Here is a 27495-nt window from a genome sequence, read left to right as displayed (position 1 = left end):
AGTCTCAAAAACTTTGGTGATAAACGATAATATTACATTTTGATTACTCACATGTATTAATAGGGTCTTTAAATATAGCCTTTATTTCTTTTGGAATAATTAAAAATTCGTGGTGTATAGGTAGTACTGGTGGCAACCCTAAATGCAACGCTAGATCCGTGCCTGGCTGCGGGGCACAGCCTGGGAAAATGAAACAACAGATTATATACTAACATTTGACAACTAACAATCCAATCAACAGACGCCAACTCATAAAGGCAAACTGTTGAAGTTAGTCACAAATTGGCACCACCGTTGACTCGCTGGAATAGATTCCCGATAGTTACACAGCTCAACTTGATGTCATTACGAAGTTTCGCAGCACCTCTATTTATTACGAACTAAGCGGCCCATCACGGCTTCGCTCGGGTAAAACCATAACATACACCTAAGTCTTCTTCAGACATAATACCATATATTGATGAAATCCGTGCAGTCGTTTTTGTGTTTATCGCGTACAGAGACGCGGCAGTGGACTTTGTTTTGATAATATGTAAAGATAAGTTTTCATAAATAAAATATACCGTCTATATACATGGTTACTGGTATCTAACGCATAACCTTCCAAAGGCGCATAAGGTACGTAGATACTAACATCTTTTGACGACCTCGGTGGCGCAGTGGTTAAGTTCTTGCCACTGAACCGGGAGGTCCCGGGTTCGATCCCCGGTCGGGTCATGATGGAAAATGATCTTTTTCTGATTGACCCGGGTCTTGGATGTTTATCTATATATGTATTTGTTATAAAATATAGTATCGTTGAGTTAGTATCCCATAACACAAGTCTCGAACTTACTTTGGGGCTAGCTCAATCTGTGTGATTCGTCCTAATATATGGACACTAATTGGCTAATCAGCTGATCGGACTTGAAACCAATCACGAAATCATTATCATATTATGTTTATTATTAGTAATATTCATTTATTTTGTTCTAGACTTTTGTTTAAACGTAATAAATACAAAAAATAGTTTTTTTTAGTTTTATGTCGTTTCTATAAAACGTTAACTATGTTCGATTGCTCGTGTTGCTTGGCTATTACATAGAGTTAAGAAGTGTGTAAAATCGCAAATTAGATCGTATTTTTTTTATATGAAAAAAAATAAACTACGAATCACGAAAAGTCGTAGATTACAAGTTGCTCGTTTTGATATACCCAAGTAGTCTTTAGGAGGTTTTACGTTTGATACCTGTAACCCTGTATAGACTAGTTACGATTGAAAAACCATTGAGACACAATCGATTTAACTAGATTAACAAAATGACACCCGTGAGATAGATATTCAGAAAACAACAATACAATCAGTAAACTAATTTTAAAGGAATGTCGATAACTAAAAAAGATTACCTATATTTTTTTAGGATACAAGGATTAGACCAACGGCTCATCGAAATCACTGCAATGGTTTTCGACACGTTTTAATGGTGACCACATGTTATGTATTATAACATGTATTGTAACTATGTAATGTATTGTAAACACATAACATGCAATAAATGATTTGAGTTTGACCAATCTTAGCAACAGTCTCGTCCAAAATTAACCTTAACATCCTAAGTAGCCTTATATAGCCCTTCAACATCACACTCCACTCGGAAGATAATGGCAATATTAAACTACAGAATATATTTCAAGATCATTCTTGATTGTTTATTGCTTGAGAGCATCAAGATATTTACAATGTACATTATTTACAATTGTTATGTTAACTCGCTGATGTCGTTCAGGTGACGGGAAAAAAATAATTTCATGTGTTTGTTTTTATTGTAAGTTAAGTAAATAATCAATTTGAGCATGTAAACGATAGAATGGGAATTTAAAGACATTTTTTATTATTTCGATGCCCGAAAAGGACTGAAGTAGGTTTACCGAAGATTTTGCTATTTCGTACTGTTTCTCTGAAATAGTGTTTTGTTTTTGTTGAAAATTTAAAATTGAGCCACGTGGCTCAACCACTATTTAAATTTAATATATGTACATAAATAATAAAATTGATATAATAGTTTTTAATGTTCATTCATTATTAGAAGGGTGTAAAATATGTGCTCAAAAAAAAATTAAGGAGAATATCGATTTTTATTACGAGAAATTATGTAAACCGAAATTACTTTCGTATCATGAACGCCATATTAAAAGTTACAAAGAGTAGAGAGATATATACTTACTTGCCGAAATGATAAAGCTATAAAGTATGTTTTGTCACTATCGCTCTCACAATATTGGACATTGGCAAAACGAGACAAAACATATTGCAACTTAAATACACTAACTTTTTTTAATAACATCACAACCGCATACTGAGCGCGTGGTAACTATAAATACATTAGTCTATTAGGAAAATTACCGTTTTTATCGCATTCGCCCGAACTATATTTATATACTAAGTATACAATGGGTAGGCGATTAAGAATTGTGTACATTAATTTCAATAAATCATTATCAAAAAAACGACAGGTGAGCCTAATAAAACAATTAATAAAGGCGTGGGTTATATAAAATGAATTACTAATATGCTACCTGCTTCATAATTTTGTAATTGAATGCCTAAAATTTGTAATTGCCTAAATAATCTTCACCTAAAAGCGAAATATCTAAACTATCTCCCAATGCCTAAGTACTAAACCCCAATGTCAAAGAAATCTAAAAACAGGATTCCAAATCAGAACGAGAATTTCCATACAAATTCTAGCCTAACTTATACAAAGTGTTAAGATAGGATTAGTAAAACCGGAGACACGATTAGGGACTGAAGATACTAGCGCACTAGCTGTCAGCTTATCATCGTGTATTTCTAATACGCGTTTTTGTATTTTCAGACATTCTGACTGAATGAAATATATCGAAGCATAAAAATAAGACCTATTTTAAGAATGATTGCACGAAGCAGCGAAACAACTCTGGTTTGAAAATCACTAATTCTGTTATCTTGCTTAAAAGAAAGTACCTATTCTCTTTCACACACACACATCCAAATTTTCATCCAGCGTAAAATGTATATAACGCGCGCAAAACTACTTATTTATTTCATTTTTCGTTCGTATCAATGACAGAATTATAGTTTGTTTGGGATACCGATATACTTCGCATTGTTATATATAGAAAACCAAAAAAAATCGTTACTTTCCTGTTTTTCTCTAAAATGGATGGTGTCTTCCAACCTTCCTTATGGATAATGGCAACCGAAAAAATTTGGAAAAAAACTACAAAAATATTAATGAACTTTATAGTTTCGTTCTAAACTCTCACTACCGGAGACAAAATAACATACAACCTTATTATTAAGCTTTATTTGAATAAGCAAGAAGCAAACCTATATATTTATTTAGTTTCGCCAAACTGAAGACACAGCGAGTTCCCATACTCATATTTTACATACTGACTATTTTAACACGTTATATCTATTATTTACATAATCTTTACAAATTACATACAGGCAGCTTTTAGACGATAAAACTCTAGTACATTCAACATCACATCAACCTGTCCAAAATCATTGTAAATTCGCCTCTATTACCTACCATGGCATAGATGTAAACTTGATATGCAGTGGATTGTACTTAGTGGTAAATAATATAAAAATGTGAGCAAATAAAGCGCTGTCGCGTATGTAGATCGAAGTAAATGGTAAAGAAAATGAATAAATGTCCGTTACATTTGACGAACAAATTTTTTTTGCGATTGCAATACCAATCACAATGGTCAAGATTGGTCGATAACCACCCAGTTTTATCATTTAATTTCTGTACCCTGTAAGTCAAAACTAGTCAATTTATATCTCTTCCCAAAGTTATATTATTTACCATAAAATAATTGACACATATTCACACTTAAATACTCAATCTAGTACATATTTATCCATTGTGTCCGTATTAACTTTTTCAACACAAAGCCTGCTTCCGAGACTAAAAATACCTAACACACAGGCACCAAATTTACGTATAAAGGCGCCATTCGGATAATATTGCTATCTCTTTTATCTTATCATTTAACAAGAGATAGCAATAATTGGACGAAAAGCTTGATATTTAAAATGGCGCCGTAAACTATATTTGATTTCACTCATTTCCGATCGTATATTCCAATCAATAACAAATTAAAATAGTCAGTTATATGTCTATAGACTAGAAGAAAAAAGTTGTATGTACAAATGTATGTTACACCATACAAGTATGCGTATTCAACACGATATAAACTCAAAGATGAATAAAACTCTATCTATACTATACATCGTACACACAAAACAATCTATACATACATAACAAATACATTTCAGAGTCAATTTGCACATAATTTGTTGACATACATAAATCACTTTTTCTATGAAATTCAATTAGACCTCTTCGTAGCTTATACATTGTAACAATAGATATTGATTGAGAAAACATATTATACTTTATGATATTGTCATCCCACTCGCACAGTATATGAGTAAAAGATATATTTTTAAAATAAAAATCAGGCAAGGTCAAATGAAAATAAACTATAACATTTTTCAACAAGAAGACGGAATCGAATTTTGTCACTTAATTTTTTTTATTCAACCTTTAAGTTTTAGACTTATACTTTTTTGCTGATAAATCTTCACCAGTCTAAATAATACCGTGTTAAATTAGTGACAACGCTTATTGATAACAGTATAAAACATTTGAGAACTGCTTGAACACACTATGTTACAACACAGATTTTTCGGCACGTAAAACAGCCGAAACTGAAATAAGTATGTCAACTTGACTCACATTCTGACATGTCAATCTATTCCGTATGTACACAAAATGACGGGCCGAAGTCTTCACTGCATAGATAACATCACATAGCTGCTTCAAAACCATATATGTTTTTAAACACTTTATCCACTCCACTATCACAGATCAATAAAACCTCGGCTGTCTAGGCCCGGGCCATCTGTTTGGAGGCCTCATGATAACGTTGGACCTGGGCCAAAACGGTTGTGGTCCGAAACCTGAAGGCCTGAAAGTCCTTGGGCCCCAATTCCTTGGGAACCGTTGATTCATGAACGGCCTAGGGCTTCGATTTTGGTAATTGTCAAAGTCCTCAAACTCAGGTGGGGAGTTCTCTCTGACCGGACTCTTTTCTAGACCTCTGCTTCTCAAATCTTCATCGTAGGCCTCCTCATTGTCCAACTCTGGCTCCGGGAAAGGCATGTTGAATTTCAACCCCGGTGGCATGTTGTCAAATGGGTTAGATAACGGTTGAACGGGTGTTGTTGGTGTTAGTTTCTCTTCATAATCGTTGTTGGGTCGTCTGAGGTTGTTGGACTCCTTGTGGTTTGTTGTTCCATTGTCCCCGCCGACCAACACTTTGTTGTTATTGAAACTGTTGCGTCGGTGTTCGTTTTGATTTGAATACATACCCTCTGGAAAAAGATAAAGGGTATTACAGTATGTCCTAGCAATCGTCGCCTTTTAATGAGATGTTAAGAAATATTCCACTTACGCTGGTCTTCATCCTCGGAGAGATCCATGTCGATGCTCTCCACAATGTCGCTGGGCGTCACCATCGGCGGCACTCTGTAGTCCTGCAAACAAAACGGTAATAGAAACATGGGCCCATAACCTAAACAAGATTACTAAATGTCATTTCTGCTACAAGGTTGTACGTCAGAGAGTGACAATAAATCATGTCCTTGCAGTAAACCGCTGAGGAGTTTTGGTCACTAGGAAGCGACGTGGAAAATTTTAACTGTGTAGGATAAGCGAAAATAGATTTTATGACAAACATCAGTCTCGAAAAGTGCCGAAGGTCTAATTTCTGAATAAATAACTTGAATTAAGACTCTGGCGACGTTTCGTGAGACGTTGCAGTCGCCTTGGCTGCATACAGACTGGAGTATTGAGGTTACCATACACGAGATTCGTGTTTAAACTTTGCTGACCTCCATGGCGTATTGGTCACCACGCCCGTCCGCTGTCTGGAAGTCCTGGGTTAGATTTCCAGTGCAAATATTTGATCACAGATGTTTGTTTCCATCGCGCAGTACAAGCCTAGTACTTAGTGTGGGCCGTTGTTTATATATTTATTATCAGAGGATTCCAACCTGGGATTTTTCGGCCACAGGCTCATGTGTTAACCACTCGACCACTGGGAACCTTACTTGATCTAGATTGATTGGGGGCCCGACGGGCCTGGGCGCCGGATTGGTCGGCCGCGGCGACGGTTGGTGCGTCAGCGATATTAGATTCCGATGGTCCACGTCTGAAAAAACAAAAAAATATACTAATAATATTGTGAATGCGAAATTCTGTCTGTGTGATCCGCTTACAGCGTAGGCCGACTTTGATGAAATTTTGTATGCCTGTAGTTAAAAAACCCTGTTTACATAGGCTACTTTATTTAATGAGTCTACTCGCCTGCATGTACTGACCTCATATATATGTTACTGTAAAAGTCCGTATACAGATAAATCTTAGGATTTACCGGTATGGGTTGGTTAATGTAAGCATTATTAAATAATTGACGATTTTTTCGGGTTTTTGCCATTGGAATTTAGTATATCCTAGGTTTTGCTACTGACGGCTGGTAAATGTTGGTTTCGGGAATAAAACAATGATTAATTCTTATTAATCATTTATTTTCAGTCAAAACCTTACATATTTTTATGTAGGTATCATAATTATGAGGGTAATTAATTAACTAAGTAATTAGTCAAATCCTTACCTATTTTAAATTATTTTCATTTGGTAAGTATTTTTATTCATAAATATTTTTAACTTTTAAAGGTAATATACTTTAAAGGTAAGATATAACCTTTAAAATACCCTTTAAAATACTTCTTAAATAGTAAAAAATAACAAAAGTAAAATTATTTTCTCAACATTTACCGTGCCTTCGATGTAAATCTTAAGATTTACCAAGTGAATAGTGGTAAAAGTTCGAATCGCAAAATTGTTCGGACTTTTACCATTAAGAGTTGGTAAATCTTAGGTTTTACTGGAATATCTTAGGATTTACGGTAGTTCGTGCTTTTACATATACATATAATTCTTTTTTTTTGTTATTTGTAGTGGATAGCATGCTCCTCTTTATTTATTTATATTTACATACCTATATTCAGTAAAACATGTAGGTTTAATTCATTTTGACATCAATTTGTATATTGGTACTCATGTTATTGGCAAATAAATGTTTTCTTTCTTTCTCACCTTGTGCGGGCGCGGAGGGGGGCGCGGGCAGGAACCGCTGGTCCACGTCCGACAGCTCTGCAAACGTCACTACACGTCACTACACGTCATTGAATGCGAAGTGCCGCTGAGAAATCCACTGTTCTCGGAAATGACGAACTGACGACGCCACTGTTTGCTTTTTTAGTAAACTGTGTCCAATAACTCTTATAATACTTTCTAAAATACGACTTGATTACAATGACAGATGTCGAAAAGTATGAAAATGATACACCTATCTCTGTCACTCTCATTTCGAATGTATCGGTTCATCCTGCTGTCATATTACTCAAGTTATATTTTACAAAATATAATAAAATAAATTATCTAGCATAGCATATACTACTACGTAAGTATTGTTTTAGTTATCGCTATTAATTGAAAGAACTTGATAAACATGCGTTGGTGGCGCTAGTGTGTGGTATGACTCAGTCTTAATCGGTTAGGAACGAACGTAAAAATATGTACTTATATAGAATGATATCATGAGGTTTTTTTTTTAATGAAAAGACAAAAAGCTACCACGGTTACATACTTGGCAGTTTCTCCAAGGCTGGGCACGATTGGGCCGCTTTTAAAAACAACAATTCATTAGAAAATAATTAGCTTCATTTAAAGTCACAGTTCTTCAGAAATTAGACATGTCACGTCGTAGGTGTTGAAAATTAAATAATATTCAAGACTACAGACTACTAGCATTTCGGAACGATGTTATCGTGCCCAATTGTTAGTAGTCTTTAATTCGTGCGTATGATCACTAAGACAGATAAATCTATTTATACTTATATAAAAGACAACGATTGAGACATTCGAAATAATATAGTTATGTTTTTTCAAACAAATTGTGGTTGTCTTTATCCATATTTCCATACATAATTTGAAAGTCTGTCACACTTTCATGGCCAAACCACTGGGCCGATTTCGATAAAATTTGGATTAGATATAGTTAATGACCCGAGGTCAAATATAGACTACCGCCGCGCCGGCGGAGTTTCATTTCAATACATACATATAACCACGACTGTTTCCCATGGACATAGATTATAGTATAAAGGAAGTGAGTGAGATTTTTCCCATATCTCATAGGTTTAGAATGTAGTAGGCAGAGATTGACAGAGTGACAAAGTGGAAATCCCTAGTCTCTGTCTACCCTCACTATTAAAATACTTACGTCCTAAAAGAGGGAGTACGGGCGGGGGCGGCGGCGGGGGCAGGAGCCCTCGTTGGTCCACGTCCGACGCTGGCGGCAACTTCTGTAAGCACATAATAAACATTAGTGTTTAGCTCGTGCCGGCGACTTCGCTCGCATGAACTTCGCACGGATGATTGATTTTTTTTCACCTTATGTTCTTCTCCGTACTCCTAACTATGTATGAGAAATTTCAAGAAGATAGGTTAAGTAGATAAAGCGTGAAGCAGTACACATAAACTAACTTTCGCATATACCAATTGAAGAAGCCATATATATGGAACAAGTAGGAAAGTGAACCCTGGGCTCCGACACTAACGGCTGAAGGAGCATCCGACGCAACGCTCAGAAAGATAAAGAAAAAAATAGTAGTAAAAAGTAAGTACATATAAATGGGTGTTAAAAGATTAAATCTACATGTTTTACCCACAACAGGATTTTATGACAGACATAGTTTACCTACTACTTATATAAGATTAATATTTAATTATAATGATAATGATTTACCTGTGGATACGTGACAGGTGTGACAATATTAGTCGGCAGGGCGCTGTGTGGCGGAGACTCGGGCGTGTCCGCGAAGCGAGGGGGCAGCGGGAAGACGGGTGGGGGCACCGGCGGGGGCGCCGTTATTGGCTGGAAATTATTGTGTTTTTAATGGCTGGCGGTGTGCTGACGGATAAAAATAATATCATTTCATCTTTTTAAATGGTTTTGTTGTAACTTACTATTTCATTACTTTTGAAAAATATCTGCAATCGAGCGGACTAATCACTGTCCCGAATCCCGATGAGAAAGAGAATTACGATGATTTTTTTATTAACTGTTATTTGTACTGTAAATCTTCCTAAAATCACTACATAGTATAAAACTAAGTCGCTTCCCGCTGTCTTTCTGTATATAAGTATGCTTAGAATGTTAATACTACGCAACTGATTAAGGAGGAAGGTTTAGTGATATAGTGTATTAGCTTTTTCCCGCGGCTTCACCTGCTTATATTTTCACCCACTATTATAGTCACTCGGGGGACAATTTTAAAAATGGAGCCTATATTTGTACGGTCTTTAACTAGATGCATACCAAATTTCATCAAAATCGGTCCAGCGGTTTAGTCGTGAAAGCATAACAGACAGACAGACTTGCATTTATAATATTAGTATGGATTATGCTAGTAATAAAATAAAAATAAAATATTCAAGTTACCGGTATCCATGTGTTGCTGTTCCATTGAGGATTGCTGGGTTGTTCCGGTTGGTATGGAGTGCTTGTTTGTTCTGGATGGTATGGAGCGTCTGGTTCATCTGAAATGAATAAAAAATAATTAACAACTGTAGTTTGTGAACTATATAAAAGTATGTGTAGAATGAGTGTAAAATAAATGAACTTTTTTTAATATTACATATATTTAAATACGAGGGGTGGCTAAAGAGAATCTTATTTGATTGAACATCACCCTGAAACCAGATTTTTTAGACGTAGACACTTAATAATATGTGTGCCAAAAGTGTAAGTACTAGGTTCTTTCTAGGGTCCCTCCCGGACTATAAGTAACACTGTATGGCTTAAAACTCAAGAGAGTATTTTAAATGAGAGTAAATGGCACTTACATTATCTCTCAACTCTGCATGTTCACGGTTGAGTCTGTGGCTGTGACACCACGAAGCCGGGTTAAGGTCTTAAAAAAGTACCCGGTCTACGTAGATATATAATAGAACATGTTTTATTACATACACACACCCAATAAACATTTTAATATTTATTATATAACAGGTGAGGGCTCAATGTTACGCTAAACAAAACCCTCAGCGCTGATTTCAGCCCTCACCTTCTCACCTTAGATGGCTTACATTATTCATCATCATACGTTGTTATTACAAACACTGTGAGATGTCGTCTAAAAGCATCTGACATGACTTTTACGACTACTTACCGCCATCTAGTGGCAGGTAGTCGCATACATATTAGTGAACTAAACTGTTCATCAGTTTGCAGGTTTCCTCACGATGTTTTCCTTCACCGGAAGCAAGTAGCTTAGATTATTAAGATTACGTTTAAAAATAATAGGTTTCAGGGTGATGTTCGATCGAAGAGGTTCCACGTAGAGTGGAAGCCCCGCACTAGAGCACTGACCGGCGCCGTCGAGCGCGGAGCCGTAGAAGCAGCGCCGCGCGGCCGCGCGCTGCCGCGGCGTCGCGTCCTCGTCCGCTGCTGGCACACACACACTGACTTCACTACCCTCAACCAACTTCCAAACGTCAAATGTCGAACCAGTTATTCGGAAACTAGCGGCCCGTAACGTATTCAATTATACACGTTAACCTTCCTCAGAAATCGTGCTATCTTTTGCGAAGATAGCATGAAAATCCGTACGCCAGTTTTTGAGTTTATAGCGAACGAACAGACAGACCCGGCGAAGGACTTTGTATTACAATATGTGAGGATTGGACCTTCACAGATTTTCACATCGAATGACATATTATACAGTGTTTTTCAAAAAGCTACAAACTACTTTTTGGAACGAAGAAATGCCGATAAAACTCAAATTTTTCAATTAAAACATTTTTTTATATAACAAGTACAAGGTCAAAAAGTGTCATCCTCCTGCTATCGCTAGCATAATAAACCCTGGCCCTGACTTTAGTAATTTGGTCGGTCCGATCATTTCGACGCTGACTGTACAACTTTACAACAAAATTGATGCACTAATGGTCATCATGCAGGACTGCCACACTGGAGATCCCAAGTTCGATCCCCGGTCAGGTCAAAATAGAAAATGATATTTACTGATTGCCAGATTCTTAGATGTTTATACTCGTACATGTATTGTTATAAAATACAGTATTGTTGAGTTAATATCCCATAACACAAACCTCGAACTTACTATGGGGCCTAACTCAATCTGTGTGATTGTCCATATTGATGGATAATAGATTAGTAACATACCTAAATTATTATCTGAATTCGCCGGATTACTTTCACTGGGTATTAAAGCCTTTAGGAAGTCATTTATGTTAAAGTCTTGCTTCTCTGAGGGCCTCGAGTTTATCACTTCTATTTTGTTTGCTGCGAAATAAAAATACCATCGAATACTTAGAAAAAACGAAACAAGCCGAGTTTGATATCACAATAAAATGTACAAAATAAAATTCTATAGATTTTGTTTTTATACCTTTAGATTAGATAACGATGTATTACTATAAGATGCATGACCTGATGGTGCACCCTGTATCGGCTCCCGACGAGTAAACTCCTCAACGGTTTAAAAGGTCAAGCATTGAGTGAAACAACATCAGAGAGCTGACAATAAAAGTCGTTATATCAAAACCTGTTCTAGCTTCCTGTAATATTTATGTGTACATTATACCTAAAAGCATGCATGTTTATGTTTAAAAGCTCAAGCATTGAGTGAAACAAGATCAGAGAGACATATCTATTGTAGGCCGGAACTACACTGCACATTTGTTTACATAATATTATTGACTTACCGCTGGTATTGTTAGAGTCCTTAGCCTCATTGAACAGCGACAGAGGATTGTCTGAGGTGAGGAACGATGACAAACCCAGGTTGTAGAGAGAGCCGTCCGCTGCTATCGATGAGTTGAATGTGCGGTCTATGTTGTATGAGACTGAAATTACAAAGAATATTCATTTATTTTAACTTATATTTCATTTACAAAATAAGTAAAGTTCCGTTTTTTTACAAGTTTTATTACCTATGTAAACAATGTAACTAGCTACGGCATTTATTATTTTACAGTAAAATAAACTAAAACAGACTTAAACTACGTCACTTAAGAAAAAAAAATATATTTTTTTAATTTACCGACCTCCAACCGAAAATCGTATTTTTACATTGGAGATCGCATCCATCAAAAAATATCTATACACTTGAACATACAAACTCCTCCTTTTTCGGTTAAAAATGGTCAAAAATATCATTTCTGTAAAAAACTTAAGTATATATATATATATATATATATATAGTAAATTATTTACGAAAAATATTTACGAGAAATATTGAAATTGTCAAAATTTGTTATAAAGTGTTTAAGTTTACAAACTACACTCACTATCATCATCGGCTTCGTTGTTGTCATTGTGTGGCAGGTCAATATCCTCGTCGGGCCCGGGGGAAGGGACGTCCTCGTCGCGCTGCGGCGGGGACGGAGCCGCGCGCGGCAGCGTCGGCATCAGTTCATCTAGTTTACGCTTTAATGCGCGCACGCGGGCGCCGAAGTTTTTGTATGCCTGAAAATATTATTACGTTTATTTTTCATCTTCGCGTATGCTCAGTTGCATTATAGGCTTCGTCGTCTGTAGCCAGTAATGAGAGGTCGTTGGGACTTATTTCATTTTACATTTGAAAAGGGGCGGTGTTATGACGGGACCGCTTACTCCACTCGTCTGCCTCATCTCCGCGTATCATAATTCAGGAAGTATGATATCATTATATAAATTATCTATCTTGCCAAGGCAAATGGACTTGGATCTTTTGCCACACTACCCTGCCTCTCTCGCCGTTCAAACAAGGTACACAATTTAAGCCTGCTGTTTGGCAGTTTAGAAACAGATATTAAAAAACATACATCAAATAAAAGACACACTTTTGATTTAGATTACATAGACAAACAAAATAAGGAAGATACTCACATAAGCAACAACTTTGACCTCCCCTCTCTGCGTCTGGTAATACTGATCTGCAGAACTCAACAACGCCAGCAATGCTTCCCTAGCAACAATCTCCCTTTGCAGAGCCTGTGTGTACTTCTCTACACACGCTATTCCCTCGTTCAACTCCTTTTCAACTTCCTCTTTGTTAGTTTTCTCTGGAAACAAAGAAGTGATTGATAGAATCAGATTTCTTTACTATAAAGTCTCTTACTGCACAGTAGATGATACTTTAGATTAACAGATAGGATACTATTTAGAAATTAAGCGATTCCCATAGGAATTGGTCAAAAAGTCTGATAGTCAATGGCACTTTATAAAGTAGATGGCGACGGACTGTGCTTAAAAACGTGTTTTTTTTTTTAATAATGCGGGTGCTGCTATTACATGCAGTAAGAACACTCCGCACTTCACTCCAAACGATGCCGCGACTTCCCCGCTCAGCTGGATTCCAGCTGAAATCTGTATATTTTAACTCACGTATAGCAGCGCGTTGCGTGAACTTAGGCTGAACGCATATTGACTCATTCTCTTTGTAGCTCATTCTCTTTATAGAAAAAAAAAGTGTGCCAAAAGTGTGCAGTGAGCCAGAAGTACATACATTAAACAACAAATTACTTATCTACATATTATAGATACTTAGAAATTGTCATAAATGATTGCTAAAAATAGGGATACAGCAGGTTAGTGGGCTTTTGTCTCCTCTCTCTTTACATTCTAGGTTGTGTTTCAGTCCGCCACCATTCAAATAAACATGGCTTTTCGAGTTTCGCAACTTTTGGCTTGTCTGGGGTATAAAATAAGGGACAAAGATATGACACAGTATCAGTACCTATCTACAATTCAAGGGCGATATTTACATGAACATTACAAGCATACAAGATTACAACACCATTTACATGAACACACACTCAGGACTTACCTTTCAGACTGGCACATAGGGCGTCAGCATCAGACAGCTGAAGATGACTGTCATGTATGTATTTCAGTCTTAAATCTGTGTCAGCTTCAAGCACAGTGCATTGTTTAATTTTATTTACTAATTGTTGTGGCTGAAATTAACAAAATCAAGTTAAAAACACAACACAAGTGGGAAAAACATGTTATCATGATGATAGTTTGATCTGTTTTCAGAGTTTGGATAAATTTTAAAACCTGCTCATACCATGTATCATGACCTTGGACTTGGCTGGATCCATATAGAAAATTTATTGTAATATTTCTTAAAATGCTATAAGCTTTTTTATACAAAATAAAAATAAATTTAAAAGTACAATATTCATATCTGCAGTGTTAGTTTAAAATAAGAATATGTTTAGTTATTTAGTTAGCCTTTTTTCTCTTGTATCTTGTGGCTTCACTAGCCCTTAATGGATTCTTGAAGGCCTTTATTGGCAAATAAGATCTCCTCCAGTAAAGAAGCAATCTCATACAATGGGCTGTTAGGGAACATAATCCCAAATGTATTGTCTTTGAAACCTTCACAATCATAGATTCACTCACATAAAACTGTTGCTAAAGCTATGAGCTTTTTGAATAAAAAATAAATAAGCCCTTTTGCATAAAAGCCCTCATGTTACTATGGCTAAAATGATGAAGATTATTACCTGAAAGTCTACTGATTCATCATCAGTCTTCTTCAAAGCACCGGCACTGAGCAAACCAGTTAGGTCAGAGAGGAACTCCTCATCATACACGGCTCTCTGCTCCCAGATTTTGAATATACGCAATATTTTTGTTCTAACCTTATCATCTCTGTAACAAATATAATGACAACATTATATATAAATAATAATATACTCAAATTGTCAATATGGTGCATTCAGTGCATATATTTATGATTTTGTTTTATAAATAGTTTTAGTTAGGGTTTAAGTCAACATTAGGTGTGAGCCTGTAATGATAGTTGTAATTGTAAGTAATAAATATATGATAACAATTGAAGATTACTCATAAGGAGGAATATTTATTTAGAAATAATAATTCCTATTTTGTAAATGTTAAAAAAAACCTTCAATTGTGTTTTTTCCTATTTGTTTTTTTTTCAAATACACTTACTAGTTGCTGTAGTTAGAAAATATTGTAATAATAAGTAATAATAAGCTATAATGACGTAATAATAAGCTATGATGGCAAACCTATACACTTAATTTCAATTTTCTACTTTGAAGATCTCACTTGCCTAGTCTCTTTTGATTATACTGAACAAAAGATCCTATAGCTTGTGTTATATGTTTGATAGCACAAGTAAGACGAGAAAGACTACTTTGTCAGAATCTAGAAGCCAATAACCATTTGTATACAATTTTTACAACATAGACATGAATGCAAATAAAAACTAACCTCACAAGGGGTGTTGCTTTCTGTAAATTGAGCCCCCAGCTCTCTACAAAGTCGTAGTTCTTCCTTTTACTATACTGTATCACATCATTGGCTAAATAGAAGAGCACTAATCGCTGTTCCACCTTAACCCTCTTGAGCACGTTCAGCCAACTCGAAACTATCTTCTTATGATGAGCTCGCTGCTTCAGGCACCACGACGACAAACCCTGGATACTCTCCTGAGTATCCTTTAGCTGAGTCAGCTTTTTTTCGAATGCTAGGGTGTTAAATTCCTCTGTTTCACCCATTGTTGTCAAACTAACCACTATTCCAAAAATACACTATTTTCACCACTCCAATCGCAAATGTATACAACTTTATAACATTTTTTAAGAACCAAATCCTCAATTTAACAAAACACAAGTTGTCTTATCGGTGAAATGCACAAATAAATCACCGAGAGCATACCGAGAGATTGTTTGCAAGAAACGCGGTTGCTACCGCGTTATTTCAGTTTGAGGAAATACACCATTTTTCGTAGTAATATAAACTGATTTTTTTAAAGATAACTTTGATAAATTGATTTAAATTTCCAGAAAATAACCAATTACATTATTTAGTCACACTTTTGGAAAATTAATTTCATCTACTAAATTTCCCAAGACAACAACCGCCATTTTCCTATCGGTAGGTACCTCTACGTCGTAATCAGTAAAGTATTGCCAGAATCTATCCAGTGGCAGTCCCATTCCCATCCCATCCAATTGCAGTGCGCAGTGCTGGACTGTCCTGTCTAGACTTTTTAACCGAAACCTGTAAACAACAAGCCCATCTTCAGTTATGGACTTGAAACTAGGCACCATGGAATAGGGCATAACACGCAAAGCTCAGCGCAGATAAACGTGCAGTAATATGCCCTATGAGTACTTACTAATTTGTAAGTACTCCGTATAACGTACTTATTAAATCCATGGTTTAATGAAAAATAATGAATGGGACCTTTATGTCAATGACTCCCTAGTTTTTTGTCTGCTGTCTATGGCTGTGGCTTTATGGGATCTACCCATTGCCTTTCTTGGGACAAAGTAAACGAAAAAAAAGCTGTCTGCGGGCATTGGCTGCGGATGCTGCGGATCAATGACTACAGAAAAAGATAGACAGACAGGTGACAGTGACAGACACGTACAGACTGCTTGTCTGCCTGCTGTCAGTGTTTGTTTTATTTTTTGTTTCTTTATGTTTCTGCCGGCGACGTTTATCATATATAATTAAATAGTAATAATTTTATAATTTGGTAAGCTTAAATAATATATAGCATTTATTCTAAGTAGTAATCAATATACTAAGGTACTGATACTATTCTCTAACAAATTTATGATTTTTAAGTCTTCTAAATTCTGTGTTTTGAAGTAACTAGGTATCTTATTATAATCTATTATCTTAGACTTAACATAAACTAAATAAAGTTTAAATATAATAATATAAATTATATAGCCCATCAAGTGCAATGTTCTGCGGCAAAGAAATAATAGAGCCATGTTGCGAAATACCTACCTACCCTACATTTCATTTCGTAGTTTCTATATTACAAATTAAGAATTATCTAAAAAAACCAACTACTATAATTAAACTATTTAGTCAAATAAATCTGGAATTCAGACTTTCTGTTATGATATCTTAAATAACACTGTATTTTTTTCAGATCTTTTTATCAAGATGGTGCTACTAACAGGCGAAAACCTTGGGAAGAAACAGCAAGACCTGAACAAGCAAGTATTCGATGCTGCAAGCCGTAAAGCAGATTTTGAACAAATAAAAAACGAACCCAATTCATCTGATGTTGATGTACTTTTCAAAATAGACTTAGCTTCCAAGTACAAGAATGTAGATTACATACTTGAAATGTTAAAAAGTGGCGATAGTTTGTATATTTCCAGAGCTCTCAAATGTACTTGGTTGTATGATGATGAGTACTCAAATGTCATCAATTCAGATTATCTGCATCACAACATATTTCCTTCCATGTCAGCTTATATGAAACGAAAGTTTCTGACTACTATATCAATTTACTTAAGGAATAAGGATCGCACTGCAAGTTTTTACATATATTGTGTGGGTGTGAAATTGCATAAAATTGCATTGAAGTTTCTCATTTTTACTTCTGAAATATTCAAACTTAATCTAATATGTCATTCTTTTAATGATATTATGCATGAAGATGAAGTGTTTTACAGACACTTTGTTGGAGATTCTTTTACTTTGGCAGAAGCTATCATGCAAGAAGCTTCAGAATATATAAGGAGCAGGATAATATTTTATCTAAGATATTTAATTTCGGTGTCAGAGAATGATTACTTGGATCTGATGGAAAAGTATGATAACCATGACAAAATCGAAAAAAGATTTGGTTTAAGGATCTCAAAGCTTATTTTAAAGAAACATAGAAATAGATATTTAGAACACCCTCTTCTATACATGGAGAGATTGAACAAAGATATGGTTACCAAAAATATAAATGTAGAAGATACTAAATACATTCTGAGGAAAGCTCTGCCAGAAAAAAGTAGAACATTTTGGCAAATGTTATTTTGCATTAAATTAAATTTTGTTATAGACAAAATTCCATCTGAAGAGAAATTTCAATTTATTAAAAGTATTTTTAATGAAAAATATCCAAACGAAAATTTCGAAATGAGTAAAAGATTTCTCGAATTGAAATATTATGAGCTAATGACGGCGAACGAAAAGGAGGCATGGGCTTTACGTCATATCGAATTCAAAACTGAGATACTGGGCCTCGGACGCAATTACCAGTGGTACAGATACGTTAACTTTGGTAGAGCATTTCCTGAAATTAAGAAATATATTTTAATAACACCAGATGTAAAAAATCGTCACAATATTGTCGAAGTTCTAATTAAGTCTGTCAGAAATCAAAGAGACATGCAGGCTCTTTTATCGTATTATTACGATCGTCATGTGAATGAACAATATTTTTGTAAGGATCAGTTTGTGACTTCAGTAATCAATGAGCATAATATATTTGAATTTGACAAAGACTGCTGGGCTGCATTTAATAAAATTTTGTCCAGTATGAATGTTTACAAAACAGTTGATGCTTGTAACAATACACTCATTATGTATACGGTAATTATGTATCACATCATTCACGAAATTAGTCTTCCGGAAGTTTTGCAAAAGTATATATTGGAAAATAATATGACTTTGCGTTATGATATACCAATTTTATATAAAAAAATTGACAAAGAAACGCAAGAAAAGATTTACGACTACATTGCTAACATTTATGTTGTTGAAATTACAAAATTGATTAACGAAAATCATGAAGATATAAATATAGAACCATATGTTCAACGTTATATCGATTACTTAGAACATCATAAGAAATCTTCCGATTATTGTCCATCTATTATCATGGAATTTGTAAACACACATTGGTCTTTTTTCTGTCATAGTTCATTGTTTAAAAAAGAGCCAAAAAAAGAAACTTTAACCGAAGCGGTTTTGTTACGCCATTTAAAAAAAGATCCAAAAACTGTAATCGAAAAACTCCCACAAGTAAAAGACAATATAACAGAGAATCACACAGAGAGCAAAATCAATACATTCTTGAAAAAAATAAAGATTTACTATCCAGATGATATAACTAAAGAATATTACAACTTTTTCATGAAAACCCTGACGGAAATAAAACTGACAAAGACACGGGGAATTTGTAATGTCGTTTATGGAATACTTCAATTAGCAGATGATCGAACGAAGATCGATTTTGTGACAAAATACGCGCCAACAGATTCTAAGATAAATCATGATGACATTGATGAGGTTCTATTAGGTATCCAAGAGAGCATTTGTAGGTATGTTTGTTTCACCCGCCCTCCTGTTCCAGTCTCTTACGTTCTCAAATACGTCAAAGGCGATTATCTCAAGTCTTGCTTGCCGATGTTCCAATCGTATCAAGCTACGCTTCCTCAGCCGTTACTGCAAGAATTCGTCATTTCATTGATAGATACTCCCGTGTCCATCCAAAAACACGCGTTACGTCTAGTTTTCCAATGCTTTACTTTGGAAGCTTTGAAGAACACTGTATGCAACAGTTGGAAAGGAACTAAAAATGTTTCTTTAAGATTCGTGTTGTACCAGTCATTGTATAATAAAATTTGCGATGAAGACGAGATAGCACAAGTTGAATTATTTGAAGTGCTCAAGAAGTTCACTTCTGAACTTAACGAAGACGATAACAATGAAATATTTGATCGCTTCATGACTAGCAACAAATTACCGAATAAGGTTTTGGCAGATTACATAAAAGTATGTTGGCAAACAGTCAGTAAGTTTCCCGATAAGACTGAAAATTATCATATAAAAGCGAGGGTCATTTATCACATTACTGCTTCAATAAAAATTATGGACCCCGATTTTGTAAAAGAAATTGTTGAAGAACATATCAATTACATGTTAGCAAGAAAAAATATTCGACCCGATTATAAAAACGATGAATTGGATGATTTAAATGGCGAAAAGTGGAAGCTTGTAGCAACGTATATTATTTACTTTTCCAGTGATATCAATTACATATATAAAAACATGGACTTGGTGAGGTTAATTTTGGCCAAGTGTGTCGAGATGTGGAACGTAACTCATGACGATATATTCACCTGTCGACAGTTTTGCTGGGGTTTCATAAACGATCTCATATCCATAAGTACAGAAAAATGTTGCTCAGATTCGATACCTATTTTTGAATGTATCTTGAAGGTTCTCGAGGATAATTTTCCTCTAAAACAAATTTACAAAGCTAAATGGGCTTTGAAACTAACAATAATGAGGAGAAAAGCGAAGCAGGCGATCAAGGTCAATTACAATAGTACTGACAAAAATGATTTGATAGATTTAATAAGAACAGCTATGTATGATTATGGCATGAATGTTGCCAATTTAGTTAAAGAAAATGTAGATAAAAATACTTATTTCGTAACGGCAAATAACACAATAGCTGATATGATTAAAGACAATATTGATAATATTATGTCTGTGAATATAGAGAGCAATTGCGGGTCGTTATTGTATGAAAGTATGAAGAGTCGTTATGTCCTTGCGGCTGGTGGTCTTACAGAGGTCAATGCAAAGGAAACATATTTGCTGGCTCTTTATATCTTGCCAATGGATTCCAACGATGTCCAGTATAACGGCATAGTAGATAAGATTGAAAATTTCGACAGTGAAGAGGTTCAGTATTGTTGGTTTAATAAATTTGTCTACAACGATTACAAAAGAAGGAAAATGAATTAAAACTAGTTTTTCTATTGATGTAATATTTTTACGATTTGGCAATGTATACTTTATCGATGTTTTTATATTTACTTTTTACTTGCTTTTTTATTTTATTTTTTTACTTGTTTTTATTTTTTAGCTGTCGAGGTATCCCATGACATGTTAAGCTCTTTTGCATACTTGGCAAAATATATTTTTTGCAAGATTTAATTCCAGTTATAGCATTAAGTTAAACGATTTATTACAAAAAGTTCAAAGTGCTTTGTGATAAAATAAGTAAGGTGCTAAGGATTTAAAAGTTATATAAAAAGCGTTATTTTTTGTAAACCAGTTTCTATATTGAAATAAATTTTTAATAAAGTTAATATTGGTTTTATTTTTTTAGAGCAACATTTGTAAATGTAACTTAATTATTTTATGTAAACAACCGTTAGTTTATAACCGAAACCGGCCTAACTTCATTGCAGGTTGTTATGTTACATTCACAAATTATGTAGTAAGTAGCATAATATGATTTTAAAAAGAAGCCGAAATCTTGTCGTCAGTCTGTAATTGGCTTGGAAAGTTTGACGAACGTGCGATGCGGTCTGAGGGCCAATTTCAAACGAAGATTGTATAATATAGGACAATGTTAACTATAATGTGTTGTTTTCACAAATTTTGAAATGCAAAACCATAGACTTTGGGGTAATAACTTTATCTGTGGCATGTATACTTTTTGAGATACAGGTGGGCCCTCAGATGACACTATGAGGACTGAAGGCCTTTCGTAAAACATCGTAACTGGCTTATTTGGCTTTCACAAAATCTAATTCCAACTTTCACAATTTTTTTGGAATGTTCACTAAATCCCAAGCATAATTTCATAGAATTTCAAGAAGTGGGTCCTCAGACCACACGCACATATCTTTTTTATTATTGTTGTTGTATTATATACTGTGATGTAACTCTTATATTGGCACGTAACAAAACCTCTGTGGTTTTAGCCTAATGCATTATGTGTATTGTTTTTTATTGTAATGTCTTTAAAACATGGAATTAGTAGGTATCATGGATTTAGTAAGTACTTCGTACAACTGAATAGATTACTACGAAATACCTGACAAACAATAATAAACTCAAATTGCAAGGTCCTAAACACTATTTTAGAATAACCATAGATAGGAGAGGAAAAATTCTTGAAAGAGACTCACTTTGTCTTTGTGTGTCCCTTTCACTCAATGTTCCCGAGCTGAACATACTTAATAAAATTAGTAGAAAATTAATAAAGAGTGATTTGTATATTTATTTTTTCCTTAATAAAATTATTACTTGAAATCATGCGTAATGAACGCATGCTAGGAAGTCATTATATGTGCTATCATGAATTAATGATGATAATGTGAAACGCTTTCAGTTGCTAACATTGAAATAGTATTTGTTTGCAATTCAATATAGCAACATCACACCAGCACCAATAAAGCAAGCAGTTGTACGGAGTATGGTACTACGTTAATTCTATGCTTTAAAATAATAAATAAATAAAAAAATCTATTGAAATAAGGAAAAGATAACATCAGCTTTCATAATAATCTCTAGAATTTATCTTAAATTTGTCTGTGCTTTGGCTATAAATTAAAAGAAATTTATATAAGACTGGTTAGTGCGGGTTACCAGCGAACCAATGATATTTCAGTGTGGTTGTCGTTGCGTCACAATGTGATTGGTTTGCGGTATCTCGTTTCGAATCTATTCGATTGTAAGAAATGCAATGCTAATCCGCACTTCGTACTGATGGTGGCGCTAGTGAGCCGGGAGTGGAGTGGTGTAGCATCCTTGGTAGCGCCACAAAAGTAACACAGATGCGACGCTAGTCTGACAACAACGTGGTCGATCTATTATTGATAATATCTTCTATGTAACTTTTCTAGAAGACCTTTTTCGTTGCGCGGACTTTAGGAAGTCGTTATATTTAACGTGTGCCGATAACAAAATAAAACAGCATAATATTTTTTGCGAACTCAATTTTATCTACTCAAATGCAACGTTTATCAATAGTTCGTATAAAAAATAATTACGTAACAACACATCCATATTCTATCGCTGTAAGCATTTACAAACACTAATGTAACAAAATTACGCAGTAAAAAAAACGACTACAATCCATGGCACTTAATTTATCGGCTAGTTGACTATTTCGCGTTATTTGTTACAGACACATTTCATGGATATGCCTTACAAGAAGAGAAGCATCAAAGAAATTGATACATTTCATTCAAATATGATTTTGTATATTATTTTAATCTTGTGAAAATCTTGTCAACTAGCCTACAGAATACTGTACAAATAATTGTAGAGACAATTACATAGACTGGACCAGCAAATGTTAAACACAAGAAATAAAAACATAATTCGACATAGATGGGTATTTTACTTTCGTCTCTAAAAATAAATAGAAAATACTTATAGAAACTAAACCTGAACATGGTTATTTATTAATACAATTCTAGATTAAAAAGGCTATAGGTAGTATTGCTATACTGTTAGGACAAGGCGCATTATTAATATTTCTGTGCAATTTTAGAAAATAATGATTCATTAAAAATAATATTAATTATAATAATTGATATGATATATATTGATTCACTTAGGTAATCCAGATTTACAGAAATATTAATATAGCTGTAGCATTAATATTAACTTGATTCACATGTTTCAAGAGTGTGCATTGGTTGAATCATAATCAGATGGATAAATAATGTAAAAAAACCAGTGAGTTATTAGTTTTTTTTTATCTATACTATTATTATAAAGAGGTAAGCATTTGTGAGTTTGTATGTTTGAGGCGGGTAATCTCCGAAACTACCGAACCGATTTCAAAAATTATTTCACCACTAGAAAGGTACATTATCCAATATTGCTATAGGCTATATATTATCTCAAAATTCCCACGGGAGCGAAGCACGTTATTTATTTATTGGATAATGTACCTTTCCAATGCCTGCAACGTCTAGTGTAGTATAAGCATAATGTCTGCTTTCTTCTTCTTAAAATATGTGTATCAAGCTTTATTTTCATTTCTCTCGACAATTATTACAACTATTACATACCACAAGCTATAGTTTAACATACGTGTATTATGTTGTTAGTACTAAACGCCCGAGGTTTACTATTTTACAAAACTAACATCGCACGGACCGTTTCTCATAAAATTGAAGTTAATTTCATCACAATTCTCATTTTTTTTCGAATGTGCAATTTGAATATATTTAGCCATATTTTTTCCTCTCTTTAAATACCAAATAAAAAAGGTATGAGATATTATGAGTAGTAATTGACGACATTTGTATGTATGTGGGTTCTTTTGAGCAAGAATTCATAGGAAACAGAACATTTTTTTCGTCCAGCCGAAAGTAATTTTAAAAGATTGCAATTATTCTTTTTTATCCGAGACTTCGTGAGAATTAGTCAAGGGAATGAGTGTTCGATTGCAAACATGAAAAGAATCACCGAATTTGCAAAAAACGAAAGGAGCTATTCGATTTTTTCATGAATATTTATTTGAAGAAAATACAATATATATATATATATATATCCTAACCATATATATATATATATATATATATATATATATATATATATATATATATATATATATATATATATATATATATATATATATATATATATATATATATATATATATATATATATATATGTATGTATATACATATATATATATATATATATTTATATATATACGTAATATTAAATTTATTTAGCTGCCTCGGGATAATTAGATAGAAATTAGTTTCTTATTTTCTACGTTGTAACTAAAGAATATCATCTTTGAAATATACTTCTTTGTCATCTTGTCGAGTCAGATTTTATACCAGTCGCCTAAAAGGCATCTTGACACTATTTCTACCACTAACAATAGACATCTAGAGGTAATAGTCGCATACACACTAGTGAGTAAGGCGTCATTAAACGCCAATTAAAAGTTTTCGCTTTTCCGTTATAATTGTATTTATAATTGTATTTCAAAGATAACATTCAAAACTGTAATTTAGTTAAAGGTGACAGAATAAATAAATGGATGATTTTTTGATACTATAAACTGTGACATATTTTAGTATTGTAAAAAAATGGAAGCACAGAGATTTCTTTAATGGGTTTGCTGTTATTCCAAAAATTACCAGTTCGTTAATGTTAAACAAAATTTATAATATGATACTACTAGAGCCGGTTTTTTAAAAATTCTGTGACCTTCAACTGCGTAGAATAACTTACTGACCTATACAGACGAAAGGAGTGACATATTCTAGTCATTTTAAGAAGATTAGCGAGATATTGAACTTCCTAACTACTTTTTACATGATTTTGAGAGTAAGAAATAGTAAAAGAAGGTAACTAATGTACAAAAAGTTAGCAGTTTTATGTAGAAAATGAGGTGAACAAAAGATGAAAAAAGGGTTTTATTTGATTAAATAAAACAGTACAGATACAAGTGATTTGAAAGCTTATACGAAGGAATCAAGGAGTTTTCCTCACTTCAAAAATCTTGTTTCACAGTGAAAAAAAAAAACAGCACTTCAACATTACATACAACATCAAAATGCTGTGAATGAAATATTTTACAAAGTGTCATTTTATTTTAATAACAACAAAATCAACAGCAATTCGAAATTATTGTCAGACGATTGCTTCAGTATTCATTAAAAAGCTTTAAAAATATCCCCCTTTTGTGGAGTTGGTTAAAAATGCGAATTAACAGTTGCACATGGAAAAGTAAAACGATCAACATTAAAAATTTCATCGAAATCGTAAAAAATGTTCAAAAATCCATCTTTTTAACGCACGACGGTTTCCATTTCATATCTCTTTCGCAAATATCACATTACGCATAAATTTTCCCTTTTCTGGCATATATTTGTACTAAAAGAATGCTTATCATTAAATAACAGATGTTGCCTTCATTCAGAATAAATACTTACCTAAAAAGCGGCGTATTATGTAGAATGGTTATATAAGTTTCTCAGTAGTTTCTCGTATCAAAACAAATCATGAACAAAATACTATTTCAATATAATATTTTGCATTATAATACCGCGTTCTTAGTAAGAATTATTCGTAAATGAAAGCACGTTTATAATCAATTTCGCCAAAAAGAAAACTGCATGCAATAATTTCTAAATTGTTGGTACAGCTTACGTTTCAACTACAAACTGCAATACAACGGGTACAGATTATACTAATTTAGTCTATGGTCTAAAAGTGTAGGCATTGTCTATATCTGTGTAGTTTTCAGTCCACTAGTTGAAAAGAATATAAATACATATATAACATTTTGAATAAAATAAATAAAACTCCAAAAACTTCTCCAGAACAAAACGCCCTGAAAAATATATACTATATGCATTTTAAAAACGTGTCTTCTACAACTACACTTACGTCTTTTTAAACTTAATTTTTATAAACAATATCCATTATAATGTATTCATATTCGCTTCAGCTATTCCTTTTATTTCTACATTGTCTCGATCAACCTCAAAAAAGACATTACTCTAAAAAATTGCTTAACATTTAAGGAATAGGTACTTTTTTTTACAATGGTTAACAATATTTTTTTATACGTAGGTATAATAAAGCAATGTTTGCGTGTGTGGTACCTATTATTACGCAATTTACTAGGGAGTAAAAATGTCAAAATGTTCGTCCCTGCTCGTTTTATTTTTTAAAGTGTAGAAATACATAGTAAGATTATTATCAAATTTCCAACCGTACTACCGTGAGAAACTTTCGCTAAAACACTTTGTAAATAACTTGACGTAATTTGTTAACAAAATGTTGAGCCACAAGTTTTTGGATGGCGCCAGATAATTGGAAAATAAATAGTTATCAAATTTGTTCATCAAATTTTGTCGGTTTTTAAATACGTTTTTTTTAACCAGTTCCGAAAAAATATTGCTGTTTTTTTTACTTTATAGCGAAATGTATAATATATTTCGCTACTCTTACTATATATCCTATCAACTCCACATTTAACTATATTTTTGCGTAAAATAAAACCGATATTCATGAGGAGTTCCATACAGGATTATTTATAATACTTAATACCTTCGCAAAATTTACGTTTGTTCTAAGAGTTCTTATGTAACTCAATATTTAATATATTTTTTAAGTTTTCATTGTCCTGTCCTTACATTGGTACGTCTATGTTCACGTTAGCGCCGTACCCATCACCCGCCTGCTTTAGCCCGCGATCCACATTGAGTGTACATTGAAATGAATAATTAAATAAGCCTTACTTTTGTACAAAATTAAAATTTAACGAATTATCAAAACGAATGTTATTGTTTATGATGTCAGCCTAGGTATCTCGGTGTAGCCCGTAGTAAGTGTTGATATTTTAATAATAATCCTGTATAGAAGGTGCCACAGTGCCTTTGAAATATAAAAAAAGTAATAAGGCACAAACACCGGTGTTATCTCACAAAAAATATCTTTGGAATAGCAGGTTGGGCTAGTGTACATGTGTCTATGACTATACTTGTGTCTATGGTCTGGGTTTGACGTCTTCCACTTGAATGAGTTGTTCTATCGGGATCAGAGACAACTCGCCGCCGAAAATCGGTGCGGGGGGAGGCTGAAATATTTATTCGCTTGTGAAAATGATGAACATTTATACATAGATATTTATTATTACATTTCGGAGCTTAACTTAAAAAAAAACTTTTTGGTAGTATGAGTGGTTTGATAGACGAAAATATCTTCAAATCACACATTTCAAAAGGTTTTTAGGAAAAAACATTTTATTCGCAC

At 33.8% G+C, this 27495-nt stretch overlaps 3 protein-coding genes across 11 annotated transcripts in view; 1 reads left to right on the top strand and 2 right to left on the bottom strand.

The window, feature by feature from the left end:
- Positions 1-3311: 3311 nt before the first annotated feature.
- On the bottom strand, positions 3312-16092 carry LOC128680769 (uncharacterized protein). 6 transcript variants are annotated; one of them, XM_053764162.1, is made up of 16 exons: positions 15418-16092; positions 14682-14829; positions 13997-14126; positions 13057-13232; positions 12477-12654; positions 11892-12032; positions 11350-11469; positions 10537-10614; positions 9610-9707; positions 8914-9042; positions 8389-8470; positions 7753-7788; positions 7200-7268; positions 6152-6252; positions 5494-5575; positions 3312-5413 (listed from the first exon to the last, which is right to left on the bottom strand). In XM_053764162.1, the coding sequence occupies exons 1-16, from the start codon at positions 15702-15704 to the stop codon at positions 4908-4910; spliced, it is 2361 nt and encodes a 786-aa protein (XP_053620137.1). In that variant the 5' UTR covers positions 15705-16092; the 3' UTR covers positions 3312-4907. The 6 variants fall into 6 exon arrangements, with proteins under 6 accessions (XP_053620137.1, XP_053620139.1, XP_053620138.1 ...); XM_053764164.1 differs by having other exon boundaries at positions 7200-7256; XM_053764163.1 differs by having other exon boundaries at positions 10537-10611.
- A 481-nt stretch (positions 16093-16573) lies between these two features.
- On the top strand, positions 16574-21056 carry LOC128680842 (uncharacterized). 3 transcript variants are annotated; one of them, XM_053764286.1, is made up of 3 exons: positions 16574-16690; positions 17099-20646; positions 20831-21056. In XM_053764286.1, exons 2-3 carry the CDS (start codon positions 17113-17115, stop codon positions 20855-20857), a joined length of 3561 nt encoding a protein of 1186 aa, XP_053620261.1. In that variant the 5' UTR covers positions 16574-16690; positions 17099-17112; the 3' UTR covers positions 20858-21056. The 3 variants fall into 3 exon arrangements, with proteins under 3 accessions (XP_053620261.1, XP_053620259.1, XP_053620260.1); XM_053764284.1 differs by having other exon boundaries at positions 17099-21056; XM_053764285.2 differs by having other exon boundaries at positions 16586-16743; positions 17099-21056.
- Positions 21057-24415: 3359 nt separating this feature from the next.
- LOC128680967 (anoctamin-8-like) overlaps positions 24416-27495 on the bottom strand; it is a 34496-nt gene continuing 31416 nt past the window's right edge. For both annotated transcript variants that reach the window (XM_053764490.2, XM_053764491.2), the window contains exon 24: positions 24416-27319. In XM_053764490.2, coding sequence (XP_053620465.1) covers positions 27230-27319 — 90 coding nt within the window. In that variant the 3' untranslated portion in view covers positions 24416-27229. The remainder of the gene's footprint in view (positions 27320-27495) is intronic.

Source organism: Plodia interpunctella, chromosome 25 (genome assembly GCF_027563975.2).
Source record: "Plodia interpunctella isolate USDA-ARS_2022_Savannah chromosome 25, ilPloInte3.2, whole genome shotgun sequence".
Lineage (NCBI taxonomy): Eukaryota > Metazoa > Arthropoda > Insecta > Lepidoptera > Pyralidae > Plodia > Plodia interpunctella.
This window is presented reverse-complemented; position numbering and strand designations above follow the sequence as displayed.